The sequence below is a fragment of the Sphaerodactylus townsendi genome, linkage group LG15 (genome assembly GCF_021028975.2).
Source record: "Sphaerodactylus townsendi isolate TG3544 linkage group LG15, MPM_Stown_v2.3, whole genome shotgun sequence".
Taxonomy (NCBI): Eukaryota; Metazoa; Chordata; class Lepidosauria; order Squamata; family Sphaerodactylidae; genus Sphaerodactylus; species Sphaerodactylus townsendi.
In genome coordinates this window covers 19,828,951-19,847,779 of record NC_059439.1, presented here as the reverse complement: position 1 = coordinate 19,847,779, position 18,829 = coordinate 19,828,951, and the positions used below count along the sequence as shown (strand labels likewise).

General features: G+C 49.1%; 1 protein-coding gene across 2 annotated transcripts in view; it reads right to left on the bottom strand.

Annotated features, from left to right (window-relative positions):
- LOC125445098 (RNA binding protein fox-1 homolog 1-like) overlaps nucleotides 1-18,128 on the bottom strand; it is a 50,510-nt gene extending 32,382 nt beyond the window's left edge. Inside the window, exons 1-2 of one of the 2 annotated variants that reach the window (XM_048517947.1) lie at nucleotides 17,998-18,128; nucleotides 3,559-3,774 (exon numbers count right to left, since the gene is read on the bottom strand). In XM_048517947.1, the coding sequence (XP_048373904.1) occupies nucleotides 3,559-3,774; nucleotides 17,998-18,084 (303 nt within the window). In that variant the 5' untranslated portion in view covers nucleotides 18,085-18,128. Of the gene's footprint in view, nucleotides 1-3,558; nucleotides 3,775-4,497; nucleotides 4,599-17,997 lie in introns of those variants that run through there. The other variant, XM_048517948.1, reaches the window with a different exon arrangement.
- Between the last annotated feature and the right edge of the window lie 701 nt (nucleotides 18,129-18,829).

Below are 18,829 nucleotides of genomic sequence, written 5' to 3'. Positions count from 1 at the left end.
TTTTCCCTCCTCTCCCCACAAAAGACACCCGGTGAGGCAGGTGGGGCTGAGAGAGTTCCCAAGAACTGTAACTAGCCCAAGGTCACCCAGCAGGAATGTAGGAGTGCGGAAACACATCTGGTTCACCAGATAAGCCTCTGCCACTCAGGTGGAGGGGTGGGGAATCATACCAGTTCTCCAGAATAGAATCCACCTGTTCTTAACCACTATACCACACTAGCTCTCAAGGAGGTTATGCGCTCTGGACACATACAATGTACAACGTAAATGCTCCATACAATTGCTAGGAAAAGCTTTTATCCAAGGTTAAGTCTTTCTGGATCCCTTCATGGGGCACACGAGCCAAAAGAACCTAGGCTGCGTACTTCTGCCCCAGAACTGAGAACTCGCATCACGCGAGACAAATATGACCTTTTCCTCCCCATCTAATGAGTGTCCAAAGGTATGAAATGCTTCACACTGCTGCTGGCAGACAAGGCATAGGTTGCAAAGAGGCATGAAAGGTGGCAATTGGGTTTAGGGTTGCCAACAGACCTGGAGAAAAAAAGTCTCAAAGAGTCTTAGCTATCTCTATAAAAGGGACAGGGCATTTTTCTCCGGGCCTGCTGGAAACCATCACAAGTAACAGAACACAGGACAGGTGAATGCTGCCAGAGTTTTAGCTCAAAGCCTGTTTTTAGATGTGGGTGGGGGCAAATTATAGACTTGGACCCTTGTACCCTGATTATGGAGTGCATCAAGCATCTCAAGAGAATTTTGTTGCATATTTTGGAGTGCAGGCTATCTAAGGAATCTTTTCTTTAAAGAAACCAACATCTTTTAAAGGAATTTCAACAAACTGGAATGTTCCCTTCTGTCTTTGCTATAACTGATAGCAAAATTAGATGCCTCCGCATTGGGATCTGTAATCAGGCTATACAGTATTTTTGCATAGCTCTTTGGCACAAGCATCTGGGCTTCCAATTAAGAACATAAGAACATAAAAACTAGCCTGCTGGATCAGACCAGAGTCCATCTAGTCCAGCACTCTGCTACTTGCAGTGGCCCACCAGGTGCCTTTGGGAGCTCGCGTGCAGGATGTGAAAGCAATGGCCTTCTGCTGTGCTGCTCCTGAGCACCTGGTCTGCTAAGGCATTTGCAATCTGAGATCAAGGAGGATCAAGATTGGTAGCCATAGATTGACTTCTCCTCCATAAATCTATCCAAGCCCTTTTTAAAGCTATCCAGGTTAGTGGCCATCACTGCTAACCAATTCACTGCTAACCAAGACCAAAGAAGACCCAGAGACTATAAGGAGGGCAATGTGACACAATGGTGAGAGTGTTGGACTAGCAGCTGGGAGATCCAGGTTTGAATCCTTACTCTGCCATGGAAACTGGATGTGACCTTAGGCTAGTCACACACAGCCTGAACTATCCTCACAAGAGGATTGCAAGAAGAGAGTGATATAATATGCTCTGGGTCTGCCTGGGGGAGAAAGACAGAGCCTATCTGTAAGTTAATAGATACATTAAACAGAGTTACTGCCTATCCTCTTTAGAAGGTATTTTATAGGCGCTCCTAAGAAGAAGAGTTGTTTTTTATACCCTACTTTTTTCCACTTTTAAGGAGTCTCAAAGAGGCTTACAATTGCCTTCCCCTCCCCTTCCCACAACAGCCACCTTGTGAAATAAGTGGGGCTGAGAGAGTTCGAAGACTGGCCCAAGGTCACCCAGCAGGCTTCATGTGTAGGAAAAGGGAAACAAACCCAGTTCACCTGATAAGAGTCCGCCACTCATGTGGAAGAGAAGGAAATCAAACATTCTGCCTGCCGTAGATCCTAGTGTGATGATAGAAACGGATGATATATGTAAAGCAATACATTTGACTAAAGAAGAGAATGGATCTGAAAGGGAGAAGAAAGGTTTGGACACTATTCTCAACTGTTAAGGAGCCTGCTTACAAACTCCTTCCACTACCCACAACCTTCTGAGATAGGTGGGGCTGAGAGATTTTGGAAAGAACTGTGACTAGCCCAAGGTCGCCCAGCAGGCTTCATGTGTAGGAGTGGGGAATCAACCCGGGTTCTCCAGATTAGAGTCTGTGGCTCTTAGCCACTACACCACACTGGCTCCACAGTCCAAATCTGATACTTCCGTGCCAAATGAAGTGTACGGGAATAGGTCATCCTGGTCGCAGCAAAGTACAGTGCAACAGTACCCTCATCTGAAGCCACCCCAGGGCTGGAGGAGTCCTGATGCTGGGAACTGTAATATCTCTAGGGTTGCCAGTTCTGGGTTGGGAAAGACCTGGAGATTTTGAGGTAGAGTCTGGGGACCGCATGATTTGGGCAAAGAAGAGACTTCAGAGGGGTACAATGCTAGAAGAGGCGAGACTCCAGCAGGATTGAGCTAACAGCTCTTCCAGCATGGCCATATTGGCCATGCTGGAAGGGGTGGTGCACTCCAGATATTGTGGAATTGTCAGCCACTTCCAGCATAGTGGCAACATCTGGAGTGCCAAAGGTTCGCCACCACGGCTATAGAATCTACCCTCCAAGGCAGCCATTTACTCCAGGAGAACTGATCACAGCCATCCGGAGATCAATTGTAATAGTGGGAGATCTCCTGGTTCCCCCTGGAGATTGGCCAACCTAAATCTCCCTCTCACACACACTCACACACACCAAGGACTTCTAGGGAATGGCACCCTCTGAAGACTCCAGCGGTCTTGTAAGCGCTTCACAAGCCGACAACGTCACATACATCAAAAAGGAAGAGAGAAAACAAAACCCTCCAGCTGGAGAGGGGAAGGGAAGAAAAGTACACCTCAGCGTGGGCCATTCTTAAATCTACTGCCTCAGCAAAGCCGTTCTGCTCCTCACTAGTCAACACATAATAAGGCACAGAGGAAAGGAAATCTTGCGGGGCCAGGATTCGGCACATGCTCAGAGGAACTTCTTTTCCTGTTTCAGATTCAGCCGTGGTCCTGATAACAAATGGAAGAGTTCACGGCCCCTGAGCCCGAACACAAGTTAAACCTTGTGGTTTGGGGATGGGAGGGGAAGGAGATGGGTGGGTGGGTGGGTGGGGGAAACGGCACAAGGAACTTCAGTGGACAAGTAAGACATTTGCTTTGTGAGAAGCAGAGACCTAAGCCGGCTTAAAGGAAAGAGGCGTATAGGCCGTTGGTGGCCAAAGCAAGAGGTGCTCTCAAGAAAAATAGGCGAGTACGTTTGAGTTGAAATCTTGATGGCTCTGGGTTAAGGCGCTCAAAAAACTCTGCAGGAACCCAGAACCGAGCAGGGGTCTGAGTTTTCAACACGGATTGTGATCTATCAGCCACGTCACTCATTTATCTTTGTGAAGTTGTAAGAAAAGTACATTTCTGTCCTCCCAAAAGGAATGAACACGACCCAACACCTATTGGGGATGAAGGTACTGAGGGAAAGGAGAATGTTAGTCTCCATTTCTCTGTTTGATACTAGACAGAGGGCCCTCCCTGGCTCTAACCCCCAGGGAACGCTCTCTTCCAGTGAGGTCCCCGATAATGGCCAAAGTGAGGCGAGCCGTCACTTACCGCTGGGGGTGGAGGCAACGGTTCCGGGGCAGCCGGTCCTTGCTCAGGGAAGATGCGCAGGCCATGATCCGGTGCTGTTGGCGATGGATACTCCGAAGGGGTGCCGTGGAGGTGGTACTGTGGAGGCAGCCGAGCTTGGGGAGGGGGCGGGGGGTACTGGGCTGGGAAAGTCTGGGTCATGGCATCAGCAGGTGGTACGGCGGCATCTGGGCTACCCTGCACAAATGGGGCAGGAGGGAGAGAGAGACAGTCAAACCAGGCCCTGTAACAAGCGACTTGAAAGACGAACAGCCCATTTCAAGCAGATCAGACCACCTCTCAATAGATACCTTATCTCAGAGATCCTTAGACCCTCTTCTTTCTAATGGGACTGTTCAAGAGAGTTGGGGAGTCTAGAGTCTACAAGCAGAACTTAACCTAAATTTTTTTCAGGCATCCTTACAACAACCCTGCAAGGTAGTGGCTGTCTCCATATTACAGACCTGAGAAGGAGCTGCTTTTATCAAGAGCTGAATGGGGGCAATTCCTTACCTTGAAGAATCAGAACCAAGAACTTTACCTCCCTCACCTTCTCGCTCACAAAAAAACCCCACCTGACAGGTTTTCCTCTCCCTTCCTTTAAAACAGCCCGGCGTGGGTCTCCCACCTCCATTCTCACCCACACAACAACCCTGCGAGATAGGCTAGGGCAAAAAGAAAGTGAGGCACCCGTGAACAAACAAGGACTCTCCATCCTTCTCCTCCCAGTTCACCTCTCTGCATCCCGTTGGCTCTTTAGAGTCCAACATCCTGTAGCCACAAGCTGTTCTTCTACAACGAAACAAAGAACAGCTTCCAGTCCCCTGCCTTAGTCTGCCCTCTCCTTCCTCACAGGGGTCCCAGAAGTCCTGTTTTGTCTCCCCGGCCCCTTAAACCCATCCTCCCACAATGGTCACCCACCTACACCAACGGGCCCCATCCCCAGCCACCTCGCAAACCCTCCAACAGAACTGAGGTCCTCCTCCGGCCCAGACAAAAAAGCATCCTTTCTCTCCCCACAGACCCCGCTATAAATGCATCCCTTGTGCTGCGTCTCCACCAATAGGGAGCCTCCGGAATAGACGCGGGCGCTCTGATTGGCTCCCATCTCCTCATCTCTCCCCCCCCCCCCCCGCTCCCCAGGACCGTCTTTGTAGCTTCTCGGCTCTTTCTTTTGTCTTTCAGCTGTTCAGAGCTTTGAGACAAACAGTACAGGGGGAGAAACAGCTGCAGCTTCCGCTGGAATTTGCAATTGCCCACAAAGGCTCGGCCTTGCAGCCCACACACCTGTTCCACCTGTCCGGAGGGGAGGGAGAGGGATTAATGGGAGGCAACCCCCCCCCCCCCCGCCGTCCTTGCAGGAGCTGGATCCAGCCACAAACAAAGAAATGGCAGGGAGAGTTTTCTCTCCCTTCCTTTAAAGCAGAGAGGCCAAGACTCCTCCGGGATACTTGCTAGATGGCTAGACGAGTTGCAATGTATTATTGTCGAAGGCTTGCAAACTGTTTGCCTAGATTAATGGTTTGCTAGGCTAGATTGCTAGACCAGATTGCATTGGTTTGCCATTCTTCAGAATATGGCCCTAATGACTGTGGGGAAAACCCAGATTGTAGCCCATTCCCCTTTGGTGTTCAAATATATCGGGCTATATCGATTGTATCGCTTTTCATATTTTGTGTTCGATACTGTACTTTGTGCTTTTACATTCCCCGTTGATACGCTGATATAGGCCGTTGGTAATGAGATACGCTCATTGTATTATACAATATTTAACAGAAATGAATGTTACAAAGGGCAAGTTTAGCCATAATTATTTTTAAATAGTTTCGGCTATATTCTGGACAATTTTAATTCAGAAGATTTTATCCTTTGTATGTAGTTTATTTGTAATTATGGAGTATGCCTTTTAACATTTGTTTAAATGTTGATCGTGAGGGCCTGTGGCTAATGCAATAAATACTACATACTACAGGAGCAGCAGTGGTGTAGTGGTTAAGAGCAGGTGTACTCTAATCTGGAGGGACCAGGTTTGATTCCCCGCTCTGCTGTCTGAGCTGTGGAGGCTTATCTGGGGAATTCAGATTAGCCTGTGTACCCCCACACATGCCAGCTGGGTGACCTTGGGCTAGTCACAGTTCTTCGGAGCTCTCAGCCCCACCTACCTCACAGGGTGTTTGTTGTGAGGGGGGAAGGGAAAGGGGTTTGTACGCCCCTTTGAGTCTCCTATAGGAGAGAAAGGGGGGATATAAATCCAACTCTTCTTCTACTGTTCTTACAGCATTCTCCAGAATAGAGTTGGAAACCTCCTGGGATTATGGAGATCAGGTCTCCTGGCTGCTTTGCGGGGAGAACTTAATGAGGTCCCTTCTCTCCCCATATCCTGTGCTTCCCAGGTCTACCCCCCCTCCCCCCAATTTCCAGGTACTTCCCAAGTGGGTAACCTGAGAGTGCAGCCTCGCCTACCTTACAGGGCTGTTGTGATGACATGTATTTGTTATGTGTTTGTGTTTACATACATTCTGCTACTGTTTATTTATTTGGGTTATCTGCGGTCCGCCTTTCGTACAGGGACTGAAGGTGCATTACGCAGGGTGAGTCAGGACAGCCAACAAAATGGGATGTTCAATAAACAGTGCGTTGGATTGCAGGAGTCTGGAACCAACCTGGAAGTGTACTGACCCATTGAGTGGCATAACAGGATCCTATTTACAGTAAGCTATACGTGGTAGTATTTTATAGAACATCTTTATCTGTTTTTATCCATTTACAAATACATTCGAAAATGAGAATGTATTAAAAAGAACATCAAACTGTAGAATAGGCAGAATAACAATACCTGGATCGTACTGCTCAGTGAAATTCAACATGATACAAATTTAAGAGAGAGTCCTCCATCATATTTATTTCATCTAGCATTCCGCTGTTTAATTGACACCCACTGGCATTTATCAGATAAACGATTGCTTGTAGCCTTGATTACTAACAGATTAATAATGTATAAGTCTATTAATTCATTCCCTCTGATTCTAATTTTAATCTCCACTGGTATTATTATTATTATTATTGACATCAGCCTCTAAACATTTACTCAAGTAAGCTTGTAAACCGTTTTGTGCAGTGCAACCCGGTTACCTGCGCACCGAAGCCCTCTTGAATTATTCATTTTGCATAGTTTGGAAAAAGCCAGGAGTTTAGGTGATTTCTTGACTTCCTCAAAAAGGCCATTCCACAAGAAGAAGAGTTTGGATTTATATCCCCTCTTTCTCTCCTGTAAGGAGACTCAAAGGGGCTGACAATCTCCTTTCCCTTCCCCCCCTCACAGCAAACACCCCGTGAGGTAGGTGGGGCGGAGAGAGCTCGGAAGAGCTGTGACTAGCCCAAGGTCGCCCAGCTGGCATGTGTTGGAGTGCACAAGCTAATCTGGTTCACCAGATAAGCCTCCACAGCTCAAGTGGCCGAGCTGGGAATCAAACCTGGTTCTTCAGATTAGAGTGCACCTGCTCTTAATCGCTACACCACGCTGGCTCACCATGAGGTGGGAGCCACTCAGCCACAAGGAAGAAAGTATGTATACAAGCAGGTTACATGTACAGGTTATAACCTGCAGAACTGCCCCCTCCCGCTACTGACTTTTCTCATGAATGGGAACGCAAGTGGCTCACAAGTCTGTTCATTCCCTCTATTTTTCCACAACAACCCTGTGGGGTTGTTCAACCGAGGCTGAAAGAGTGTGACTGGCCCGAATGGTGGAGAAGGGATTCGAATCCAGTCTCCCGGATCCAAATCCAACCCCCTGTCCCCTGCACCAAAGTGGAAATGGGAAAGACACGGAGACCTGTGAGGATATGGGTTTTATCCTTACAACAAGCCTGCAGGCACAGTTGGAATTGTGACTCACAAAGCAGGCCTGGTAGCAAACAGGGAGCCAGAGTAGTTGCCTCAGAACAGGTGTTGTGTATTATGTGTACATAATGCACATATAAATTGCCCAGGAAAGCCATGCAAATCAAATATGCTATTCAGATAAACTCACAACAGCGGCATCGAAAGAAGCAGGAAACCCAAACCTGTGATGAAACCTAAACGAAATAGGAAGCATCTGTTCCCCCAGGCAGAAGGACCATCCCTGCTCTTGCCTTTTTGTGGACGTCTCGTTAAAATGCCACCCAAGTGAAACATGCTGCCATTTCTCGGGGTTTGGCTCCCTCTCCAGAACCTCTAGAAGCTAATCTGTGAGTGGGAGGCGGATTGATCCTGTCTCATGCGCCAAATGCATGTAAATCCATCCATGTGTACGAACATTAAGGCGCTGTTTTTCATGCTGCAGCTGTTGTATCACGAGACTATTATCATTCCCCCCTCTAAACATCATCTTAGCATTTAAATCTGCACAGTGCTCAGGTAGCACAAAACAGACAACAGTAGAGTGAAGAGTGGGGTGGCGCAGGCAATTATTTTCCTTGGGGAAATATCAGAAGGGGCGCTACCCTCAAATTAGGATGCTGCTAGCTGTTGTTTTGAGCAGACTTTGGTCACTCTAGATCAGCGATGGTGAACCTTTTCGAGGCCGAGTGCCCAAATTGCAACCCAAAACCCACTTATTTATCGCAAAGTGCCAACACAGCAATTTAATTTGAATACTGAGGTTTTAATTTAAAAAAAACGGTTGGCTCCAAGGCACACATTACTTGGGAGTAAGCTTGGTGGTAGTCGATGGCTTTGCTTTGAGGCAACTGTGCAACGCTTCGAATGGGTGAATCACGACCCTAGGAGGGTTTAGAAGCAAGCCCCATTGCCAGCAACCGAGCTTACTCCCAGGTAAAGGATTGCGCTTTAGTTCTTCCCATGAAAATCAGTGGGGTTTAACAGCACTTAACAGGGTTACCTACATGTCGTGCCCAGCGGCCCAGGACAGCCTAGATGTGTGTGTGTGGGATTTTCCACCCCCCCCCCTACATGACGAACTCTGTGTGCGCGTGCCCATAGAGAGGGCTCTGAGTGCCACCTCTGGCACCCGTGCCATAGGTTCGCCACCACTGCTCTAGATAGATATATGTATATTTACAATTTCAGCTAAGCCCAGAGCTGAAAGCAGACGAAATTAATTTTGGAACTAGCAGGTTCAATCTTGACATCACTGAAGAGCGGGGCTCTCCAAAGGGTCTTCTGATTTAGGGGATGGAATTCTCCGGAGCGGACAGTCAGAGGCGTTCAAAGGCCACCTGTTTCCATGAAGCTGTTTGCTCATTTCAGAAACAAAGGGGGTTCAACGGACAGTCGAAGCGTTCCGGCCTGGCGTCCTTTTTCCAGGGTTTACTGGCTGCTCCGCCGTCTCTTCGGCAGGGGAAACGCACATAACTCAGGACTCCTTGGAGGCCATTTCTTATCAAGGTTGGCTCCACTTTCTGCTTTTATAAATAGCGCCACTTTACTGCGGCACTATCTTGTCACTCATTGCTTAAGAGAGGCCCGGAAAAGGGGCGGGCAGACATAAATAGATTTGGCCCTAAGTCCCAGGGGGGTCTCTCTCAGACACAGGGACTGATGAGGTGCTTTGAGCAAAAGGCCAGATCAGCTCCATTGTTGTTCTGTTGGATCCATGCAGTTGTTTTTTTCATTTAATCTTGCCCAATTAGGCCCCTGCCTCAGATGGCTGCCTCACATGCAGGTCTCATGATTCCCTGCATGCAGAGGTGGGATCCAGCAGGTTCTCACGGGTTCCCGAGAGTAGGTTACTAATTATTTGTGTGTGCCGAGAGGGGGTTACCAATTGGTGATTTTGCCACGTGGTTTTTGCCTTAGTTACGCCCCTCCTCTCAGCAGTAGCGCGCAGAACTTGAAGCAGTCTGGCAGGAGGTGCACCGGCGTGCATGGCAGCCTGCGCCTGCGTGCATTCGTTTCCCGCCCAAGGACCGGCGCTGCGGCTGCGTCCTTGCCACAACCCCGCCCAGGAATGCCCCGCCCCTGGAATGCCTGCCCCCGCCCCCGTCGTGCCCCACCCAGCCCCTTGGCGCTGCCCCACAGTTTGAATCCCACCACCATGGGAACCTGTTACTAAAATTTTTGGATCCCACCACTGCCTGCATGGACTTTTTTGGGTGGTCAAAGGAGATCCCCGCCCCTCTCTTTTTCACTCGTAGAATAACTGCTTGGATCTGACCTGAGGTCTCTTTTGCCTTCCCCTCCCTAGCCCCTTTCCACTTAGAAAATGAAACTAGCGAATTGAAAGCCTCAGCGAGATCTATCACACTTCAGTCTAATGTCACAGCTTAAGAATAAAAAGGAAAGGGTTTTCAATTTTCGTGGGCCTTCCAGTTTATTGGGCGTCAGAATAAAATCCTTCTGCTCTTTCCACTTCTCCGAGTGGCAGAAATTTCATTGCCTTTTCCTAATTGAATAGAGTACAAAACTGAGCTGGATTGTGGGGAAGGCTCTCCCACACCTGACAGGAACGACTCCGATCTTTAAAAGCTAGCGTGGAGACCTCTGGTCAAAAGAGAACCGCATTTTTTTTAAATAATTGCCCATCGCAATGGATTTGCCCCTGTGCAATTTGGTCTTGCGAATTCGCCGGCTTGAGACTCCCACCGTGTCACATTTCCTTCCTTCCAAACCTGCCCGTGCTTGATTGTCGCCGTTGGAACGCCTTCCTGATCACTAACAAGATGTGTTGCACATATGGGTGTATATGAAATGGCTTTGTCCTTGGAAGAGTGGCACGAGCCACTCAGGAGGACTTTTGTGCTATCCTGCCAGGGGGCCGTTATTGAAACGGGCTCCTGGGTCTTTGCTGACCCCAGCCACGATGAAAAGAGCTGGATTTTGATTTTTTTTTAAAAAATGTGTTTGGGAGATACTTCTACGTTTGTCATCCCTCTAGCAGCTGAAAAGGCGCATTTGGGATGTGGTGCCTTTTTTGTGCTAAATTCTAGCAATTATATCACTGATGGCGAAGCTTTTCAAGACGGAGTGCCCAAACTGCAAACCCAAAACCCACTTATTTATCGCAAAGTGCCAACATGGCAATTTAACCTGAATACTGAGGTTTTAGTTTAGATTTAGAAAAAGAGGTTGGCTCCAAGGCGCGCGTTACTCAAGAGTAAGCTTAGTGGTAGTCGGTGGCTTTGCTTTGAAGCAACCATGCAACTCTTCGAATGGGTGAATCACGACCCTAGGAGGGTTTAATCAGAAGCAAGCCATATTGCCAGCAACCAAGCTTACGCCAAGGTAAAGGATCGTGCTTTAGTTCTTTGCATGAAAATCAGTGGGGTTTAACAGCGCGTAACAGGGTTACCTACACTGCTTCCCCAAAACTAGGTCTTAGGTTTAATGGTAATAATTGAGCCCAGTGGCCCAGGCCAGCCTAGATGTGTGTGTGTGTGGGGGCAATTCCCCCCCCCCCACATGATGAACTCTGTCTGTGCGTGCCCACAGAGAGGGCTCTGAATGCCACCTCTGGCACCCGTGCCATAGGTTTGCCATCACTGAATTATATTTTCAAGTATATTAATCCCTCCACTAAGGGGGGCTTAGGGCAATTGAGGGTCTGTATCAAAGTATTCTCAGTCGTTGTTCCCTAGTGGGGGTGTTGTGTGGTTCCCGGACTATATGGCTGTGTTCTAGTAGCATTTTCTCCTGATTTTTTTGTCTGCATCTGTGGCTGGCATCTTCAGAGGATCACTAGTGTTCCCTAGTGCTTTGACTCCCCTCCTCCCTCCCCCAAAACTACCCTCCCCGAGGTATGCCCACAAATATCCAGGAATTGCCTAACCTGGAGCGGACAAGCCCATGCCATTGTAACACTTCCAGTCCTTTTAGGAGGCAACTTACTACCCACACACAATTTAAAACACAAACATGACCAAGCAAGACCACCCGATTGCTGACAGGGCTCTTGCTCAGGAGACAGGGTAGAGTTCTCCAGGCAGCAAAGAGTCAGCAGTTGAACACACACTGGGGTTTTGTGCACTTACTGCTTTCAGGGCGGCTGTTTGCTTTGCGCTGTGTTTTTCCCATTATTTTCTGTTTGTGGGGGAAGTCTTCTGCTGCAAAGCATCTCCACCCGTGCCCATCTGATCTGCCATCCCCCCCCTTCTTTTTATTTCCATGCAATTTCCTTCTGGGGAGGTTGCCTGCCACCTTCCCCCCCCCCTTCCCCCCCCCCCCCCCCCCCCCGGGGAGGTTGCCTGCCACCTTTTTCCCCTGCCACCTTTTCTCCCCTTTTTTGTGGCGCTGGTTTGGGTCTATCGATAATGCAACAGATCATGTCAGTTTCACAGGTCTATTGCATTATTGATAGGCCTGCAGTGCAACAAAAAACCCAAACCAAACCAAACCGAACCATGGAGGTTCTCTGATCTGAGCGTGGGGATTTCCGAAGAGGCAAAGATGAGTGCACAATCAAGAATCCAATGGAAAGAGGAGCACTTAATGCAAGGCAGACCACAAGCGTATTGGTCACTGAATGCAAAAAGTCATATTTGGAGTTTGGTTTCGTACCCTGCCTTTTTCCCCTGTAAGGAGACTCAAGGTGGCTTACAAACTCTTTTCCCTTCCTCTCCCCACAACAGACACCTGGTGAGGTAGGTGGGGCTGAGAGAGTTCTGAAGAACTGTGACTAGCCCAAGGTCACCCAGCAGGCTTCGTGGGAAGAAGTGGGGAAACAAATCCTGTTTATTAGCTCATTTGGAGGAGTGGGGAATCAAACCTGGTTCAGAGCCCACCTGCTCTTAACCACTATGCCATGCTGGCTTTCAGGTTGTTCTGAGTCCAAGGGAGGTTGCCTTGTCAAGTGCTTTGGGGACTCTTACTTTCAAGAGAGTGTGCCCAGCCACAGGGAAGGGATGTGGCATTGACGGTCCTATCAGTTCTCCGCTGGAACAAACCAAACGCCTGCTTTCAGATATTACATTTTTATCTTGCTGGAAATGTATTGTGTGCCAGTCATTAAACTGCTCATCATCGGATCAAGGCGAGAACGTTTATCAGCGGAAAAGCAATCCTTTTCAGCCGGCTGATAGCTCTGAAAAGATTATTCTTGAAGCCTGTTTTTTGCGCTAACACAACACAAGCTGGAGCTAACCTGTTTTTTCTGGAGGTGAAAACAGGAGGAAGGGGATTGATTGACAATGACAACAGGCTGTGTTAAGGTTGCCAACCTCTAGGTGAGCCCTGGAGATCTCTAGAGCCAGTATGGTGTAGAGATTAAGAGCATAAGAAGAGTGAAGAAGAGTTTGGATTTATATTCCCCCTTTCTCTTCCATAAGGAGACTCAAAGGGGCTTACAATCTCCTTGCCCTTCCCCCCTCACAACAAACACCCTGTGAGGTAGGTGGGGCTGAGAGAGCTCCAAGAAGCTGTAACTAGCCCAAGATCACCCAGCTGGCGTGTGTGGGAGTGTACAGGCTAATCTGAATTCCCCAGATAAGCCTCTACAGCTCAGGCGGCAGAGCTGGGAATCAAACCCAGTTCCTCCAGATTAGATACACAAGCTCTTAACCTCCTACGCCACTGCTGCAAGTGGATTCTAATCTGGAGAACCAGGTTTGATTCCCCACTCCTCCACCTGAGTGGCAGAGGCTTATCTGGTGAACCAGATGTGTTTCCGTACTCCTACATTCCTGCTGGGTGACCTTGGGCTAGTCACAGTTCTCTCAGCTCTCTCTCAGCTCCACCTACCTCACCAGGTGTCTGTTGTGAGGAGAGGACGGGAAAGGAGCTTGTAAGCCACCTTGAGTCTCCTTACAGGAGAAAAAGGTGGGGTATAAATCCAAAACTCTCCCTCTTCTTCTTCTAATGAGGGTTGGGAAAGGACAGCATCATGCAGTGGTTAACAGTGGCAGACTCCAATATTGAGGGACAAGTTTGATTCCCTATTCCCACACAGGGGGTCTGCTGCATTATCTTGGGCCAGTCACTGTCCTTTCAGAATTGTCCAAGCCGGAGGCAGGCAATAACAAATCACCTGAGAACTTCTCTTGCCTTGAAAACCCTTTGTGGTCATCATGGGGCTTTCCCCACTCACCTTCTGCTGCGTGCCACTCTCGCGCCCCCTCAGCGTGCGTCATTCCTGGTGTGCTCTCGGGGTTCCCCACGACCCCGCTCTGCGTGGGGTCATCAAAAGGTGCCATTTCTTCAGCGCCAGGAATGACGCGCACTGAGGTGGTGCAAGAGCGGCAGTGTCGGGGCAGCTGCGTGGTTGCCGCCCTTGCAAGTGGGGAGTGCCGCTGGACCCCACGCTACTTTCCCGGAGTAGCGCGCAGCAGAACGTAAGTGGGGAAAGCCCCTGCAAGTCAGCTGTGACTTGATAGCACTTTCCACCTCCAGGGGGTCGGCAAACTGTGGGAGGCCTCTGCCCACTTTTGAAGGCTGCAAGCCCTCACTGGAAGCAGAAAGAGCTGGCGTCCTCCTCAAAGCCCTTGCAAGCAAGCAGAGATCCAGACGTGACCTGGCCCTGTCTCAAACTCTTGTCATGGTCCTCGCCATTTTCCCAGGAGCATCGGCACAGGAGCTGTGTCGCAGTCTTGTGTGCAATGGTCCCACTGAATTACTGAGGAACTCAGGAGGGCGGCCTCAGGTGGACTCTGCTTATGTTTCAGTCTTCTTTGAAAATAAATCGTAAATGACTAATCTTATCTTTTTCAGAAGTGTACAAATCCTGAACCAAAGGCAATTGGGCAAAGGGCAGTCGGGGAGCTGGAATCTGGGTCGCGGGCTCCACTTTTGGATGCCAGCCTCCAAATGGAACCTGGGGGTTCCCTAGAATTATAATTCATCTCCAGACTACAGAGATCAGTTCCCCCCGAAAAAAAAAGAAAGAAAGTTGGACTTTATGGCATTGCACCCCATTGTGTCTCTCCCAGGCTCCACCTCCAAATGTCCACAGGTTCTGCAACCTGGAATGGGCAACCCCTCTGCCACCCCTTGCCAATGGACAGGTGGCATCTCATTAATACTGCCGACTGGTCAGTGGTGGAATCCAAAAATTTTAGTAACAGGTTCCCATGGTGGTGGGATTCAAACTGTGGTGTAGCGCCAGTGGGGCTGGGCGCAACACGACGGGGGCGTGGCTGGGCATTTCGGGGGTGGGGCATTCCTGGGCGGGGCTGTGGCAAGGACGCAGCCACCACGCCGGTCCTTGGGCGGGAAACGAATGCACGCAGGCGCAGGCTGCCACGCACGCCGGTTCACCTCCTGCTAGACTGCTTCAAGTTCTGTGCGCTACTGCTGAGAGGAAGGGCGTAACTAAGGCAAAAATCACGTGGCAAAATCACCAATTAGTAACCCCCTCTCGGCACACACAAATAATTAGTAACCTACTCTCGGGAACCCGTGAGAACCTGCTGGATCCCACCTCTGCGACTGGTGCCTGGTTGGTACCCTACATGGATCAATAAGGCATATTAAGGTTTGCGTATTCCTCCTTTCCTTTAAGCGCCAGGCCAAACCATTTCGTTACCCAGGCTTTTAACATAGGGCTTCTTTTCATTTATTTATTCATTGGGCTCTGTGCTCTGTTCCTACCCTGAGGGCTGTTTTCTCAATGGTCGATTCCCCACTTCAAAAGAGAAAGTAGATACACACCGTTTTGGTTTGCTTCGACCTTTTGAGCACGGTTTCATGGTCCCCACTGCAGCTTCGGCACGTGGTTTTCAAAAAGGTGCACCTCCAATGAGGTACCGAAATACCACACGCTGAGGGGTGGGAGGAGCGGCAGAATCAGGGTGGCTGTGTTGTCACCGCTGGTGTAGTGGGGAGTGCTGCAGGACCCCGGGATATTTGCCGTGAGGAGCGTGCATCTAATAGTGAGTGGGAAATCGACCCATGTCATTTTAGACTGCTGTGTTTTATGTGCTTTCATGGCCCAGCTTGGTTTTATTAGCATGTTTTTAATTGGCTTTCTGATATGTTTTCATCGACTTATTGATATGTTTTTATTGGTGTGATTTGTTTTCATTATTCGGCTGGTTTTGTTTGGTTATTAGCCGGCCTAGAAAAGTGGCATACTATTTTTCTACATCAGTTCGTTCATCAGGGCACCTACGCATAATATTAGAGTGGTAAGAATGTTGGCCAAAGTTTTATTTATTTTTTATTTTTATTTATTTTTAATTTATATCCCGCCCTTCCCAATAGGGCTCAGAGCGGCGACCTGGGTGTAAACCCTCGCGCTGCCAGGAACTTGCTGGGTGATCTTTGACCAGTCTCAAGCTCTCCGTTTTGCCCACCTCACAAGGTTGTTGTGTTGTTAAAACACGGGTTTCTTTGTCAGCTCTTTGGAGGAAGGGCAGGATAAAAAGGCGACAGGTGTGATTTGAATGGAATTGGGAGGGGTGGATGGAAAAAAAAGTCTGTGAGCGAGATATAAATAATGATGATTTGCCCACTCTTGGAGGATTTGCTAGAAGAGAAAACTGCTCAATCCGTACAAAGAGAATGAATCACTCCTCTTTGTACTGAGAGCACTTTAGATGCACCTGTAAATCATCAATGTGCTATTCACCAATACACAGATTGCGCCTGAAAATCAAATCAACATGAAAGAGAAAGAAATGGGGGCAATTTGACAGGAAGTAATGTCTGTCTTCAAAATGTAAGCAACTGTCCACTTTAGGGCAGCCTATGAAGCAATTTACAATTCCTTACCATGGGGACAGCATAGTAGAGATTAAGGTGGTGGATTAGGATCTAGGAGATCCAGGCTCAAATTCTGAAGCTTGGGGGGTGACTTTAATGAACGAGTCACTCTCTTTCAGCCTAACCTACCTTACCGTGTTGTTGTTGTGAGGGTAAAACAGCAGAGTGAATCTCATATGCCGCCCCACGCTTTTTGGAGGAATGGGGATGTACAAATGTGATAGAATTCAAGAGCGATAGCATCTTTGCAAGGGACAGTAGTTCATTCCTCTGAGACATCAAAACGTCTTTGGCTAATCCTGCAAATGTCATTTTGCTTGTCCGGTTAAAACTTACTTCCAGTGGGATGTCATTCTTCTATCCGAGTAATTTACAATTCACTCCTAAGCAGAGTCACTGCTTTTTACGTGCGTTGAAGTCTATGGGTTTAGGATTACTCTGTTAGTGCAACCTTTTTAGTTTATGAGATGCATTAGGGCGCTCATGTTTACCTATTCACAGGGTCCTTCGAGTTGGATATAATGCAGGAGTGAACGTTAGAACTTACAAAGGTACCTTACATTACAGAAGTTGGAAGCTACTTGAAACTACGTAAAGTATGAGAGGCAGCGTGGTGTTACTGAGGGATGCCAGCCTTCAGGTGGAACCTGGGGATCTACAGAATTACAACTCAGCTCCAGACTGAAGAGATCAGTTTCCCTGGAGAAAATGGATGTTTTGGAGGATAGACTCTATTGGCACTGTGCCCAGAGGTGGGATCCAGCATCCAGCCCCTGCCTCACATGGCTACTTCACATGCAGGTCCCATGATTCCCTGCATGCAGAGGTGGGATCCAGCAGGTTCTCACAGGTTCCCAAGAGTAGGTTACTAATTACTTGTGTGTGCCGAGAGGGGGTTACTAATGGGTGATTTTGCCACGTGATTTTTGCCTTAGTGACGCCCCTCCTCTCAGCAGTAGCGCGCAGAACTTGAAGCAGTCTAGCAGGAGGTGCACCGGCGTGCGTGGCAGCCTGCGCCTGCGTGCATTCGTTTCCCGCCCAAGGACCGGCGCAGCGACTGTGTCCTTGCCACAGCCCCGCCCCTAGAATGCCTGGCCACGCCCTCATCTTGCCCCGCCCAGCCCCATTGGCGCTACGCCACTGTTTGAATCCCACCACCATGGGAACCTGTTACTAAAATTTTTGGATCCCACCACTGGCTGTGTCCCACTAAAATCCCTGTCCTCCCCTAGGCTCTACTCCAAAATCTCTAGGAATTTCCCAACCTAGATCTGGCAACCGCCTTCCCCGCACCCCTAGAACCCTGGCACAGAGGTGTAGCAAAACCCCAAGATGGAGTCAGTCTATAGAATCTAAGCAATTCCTAATCCCTTCGATCCGGGAGTTTCACAGCAGTTGGGGACTTCTCTGTGGCCTCACCATTGAAACGCCACAACACTGCGAGAGGCATTTTATTAAATCTACAGAGACGTCATGCGCGACTGACAGAGTCCGTGTGGCTCAACACCGAGGAGAATGCACAGAATCAGGTCAAAACCCGGACTTCTGTCTCCGTTCCCACAGGAGCTGTAAATACCTCTCTCCTTACAAGGAAGAGACTTTCTCTCTCCAAGAGGGATTCTGTAAAAATAACTCAGGAATGAGGAGAATTATCTGCGGGGGTGGCGTTATCAGCTGTCCCCTCAAAGACCACCGGCCAGCCGCAGCTGGGCCTTGTCAACTGTGCGGAGATCACACTCGGCACATGCGCTCGCCCCCCCCTTCCCCGCACACAAATCGACATACCTGAACCAGCCCGGAGTAACACTGGGGTGCCGGCGGGTAGACGGGTAGGCTGTAGGGGTGCAGAACCACAGCTGGAGGGGACAACATGGCACATAATAATAAAGACAAGGCCCGACCACCCAGTCCCACAAGGAGTCACGCACACCTCTGCCCGAGCGGCTTGGGCACCAGCTGAGGGAGCGGTGAGTGGCAGATGGGACGGTGCCATTGAAAGACGCCAACAGCTGCTGAGAACACGAGCGCCTGTCACAAGCTGCCTAGACGGAGCATCTGCCCAGGGACGGCGACTCGCCAGGGGACACATAGTTTCGCGTGGTACAAAGCAAACGTCGCGGTAACGGCGCAGATGAAATGTGACAATTTCCACAGGTTCGCTGCCACCCCCTCACCATTCTCTCTTGTGCACCTCACACGCGCATATGCTCAGAAGCTACCTGCATTTCACTTTCTCTCCTATGCCTATTATTATTGGGCTGTTATTTTAAATAAGGGGACAAAACAAGAGAGCAGGCGTGGTATAGTGAGGCCGTAATCAGTTGTGGCTTGACAGCATTTTCTACCTCCACCATTATTTTTAAAACTATAGTATGCAGACTGTTTTGCTATTGTTGTTTTTGTTGAGTCCCACTCAATTCTCCTTACTATAGCGCCAATTTCCCATGGGTTTGTACATGTAGGTTCCCATGGTCCCAAGCACAGCCTTTTTAAATACCTATACCCAGTGGTGGGATCCAAAAATTTTAGTAACAGGTTCCCTCGCCAGCCCCCCCTCAGCAAAGGGGGCAGAGGTGTACCTAGGCAAACCTGAGCCCTGGACAAAACCTGAGTTGGA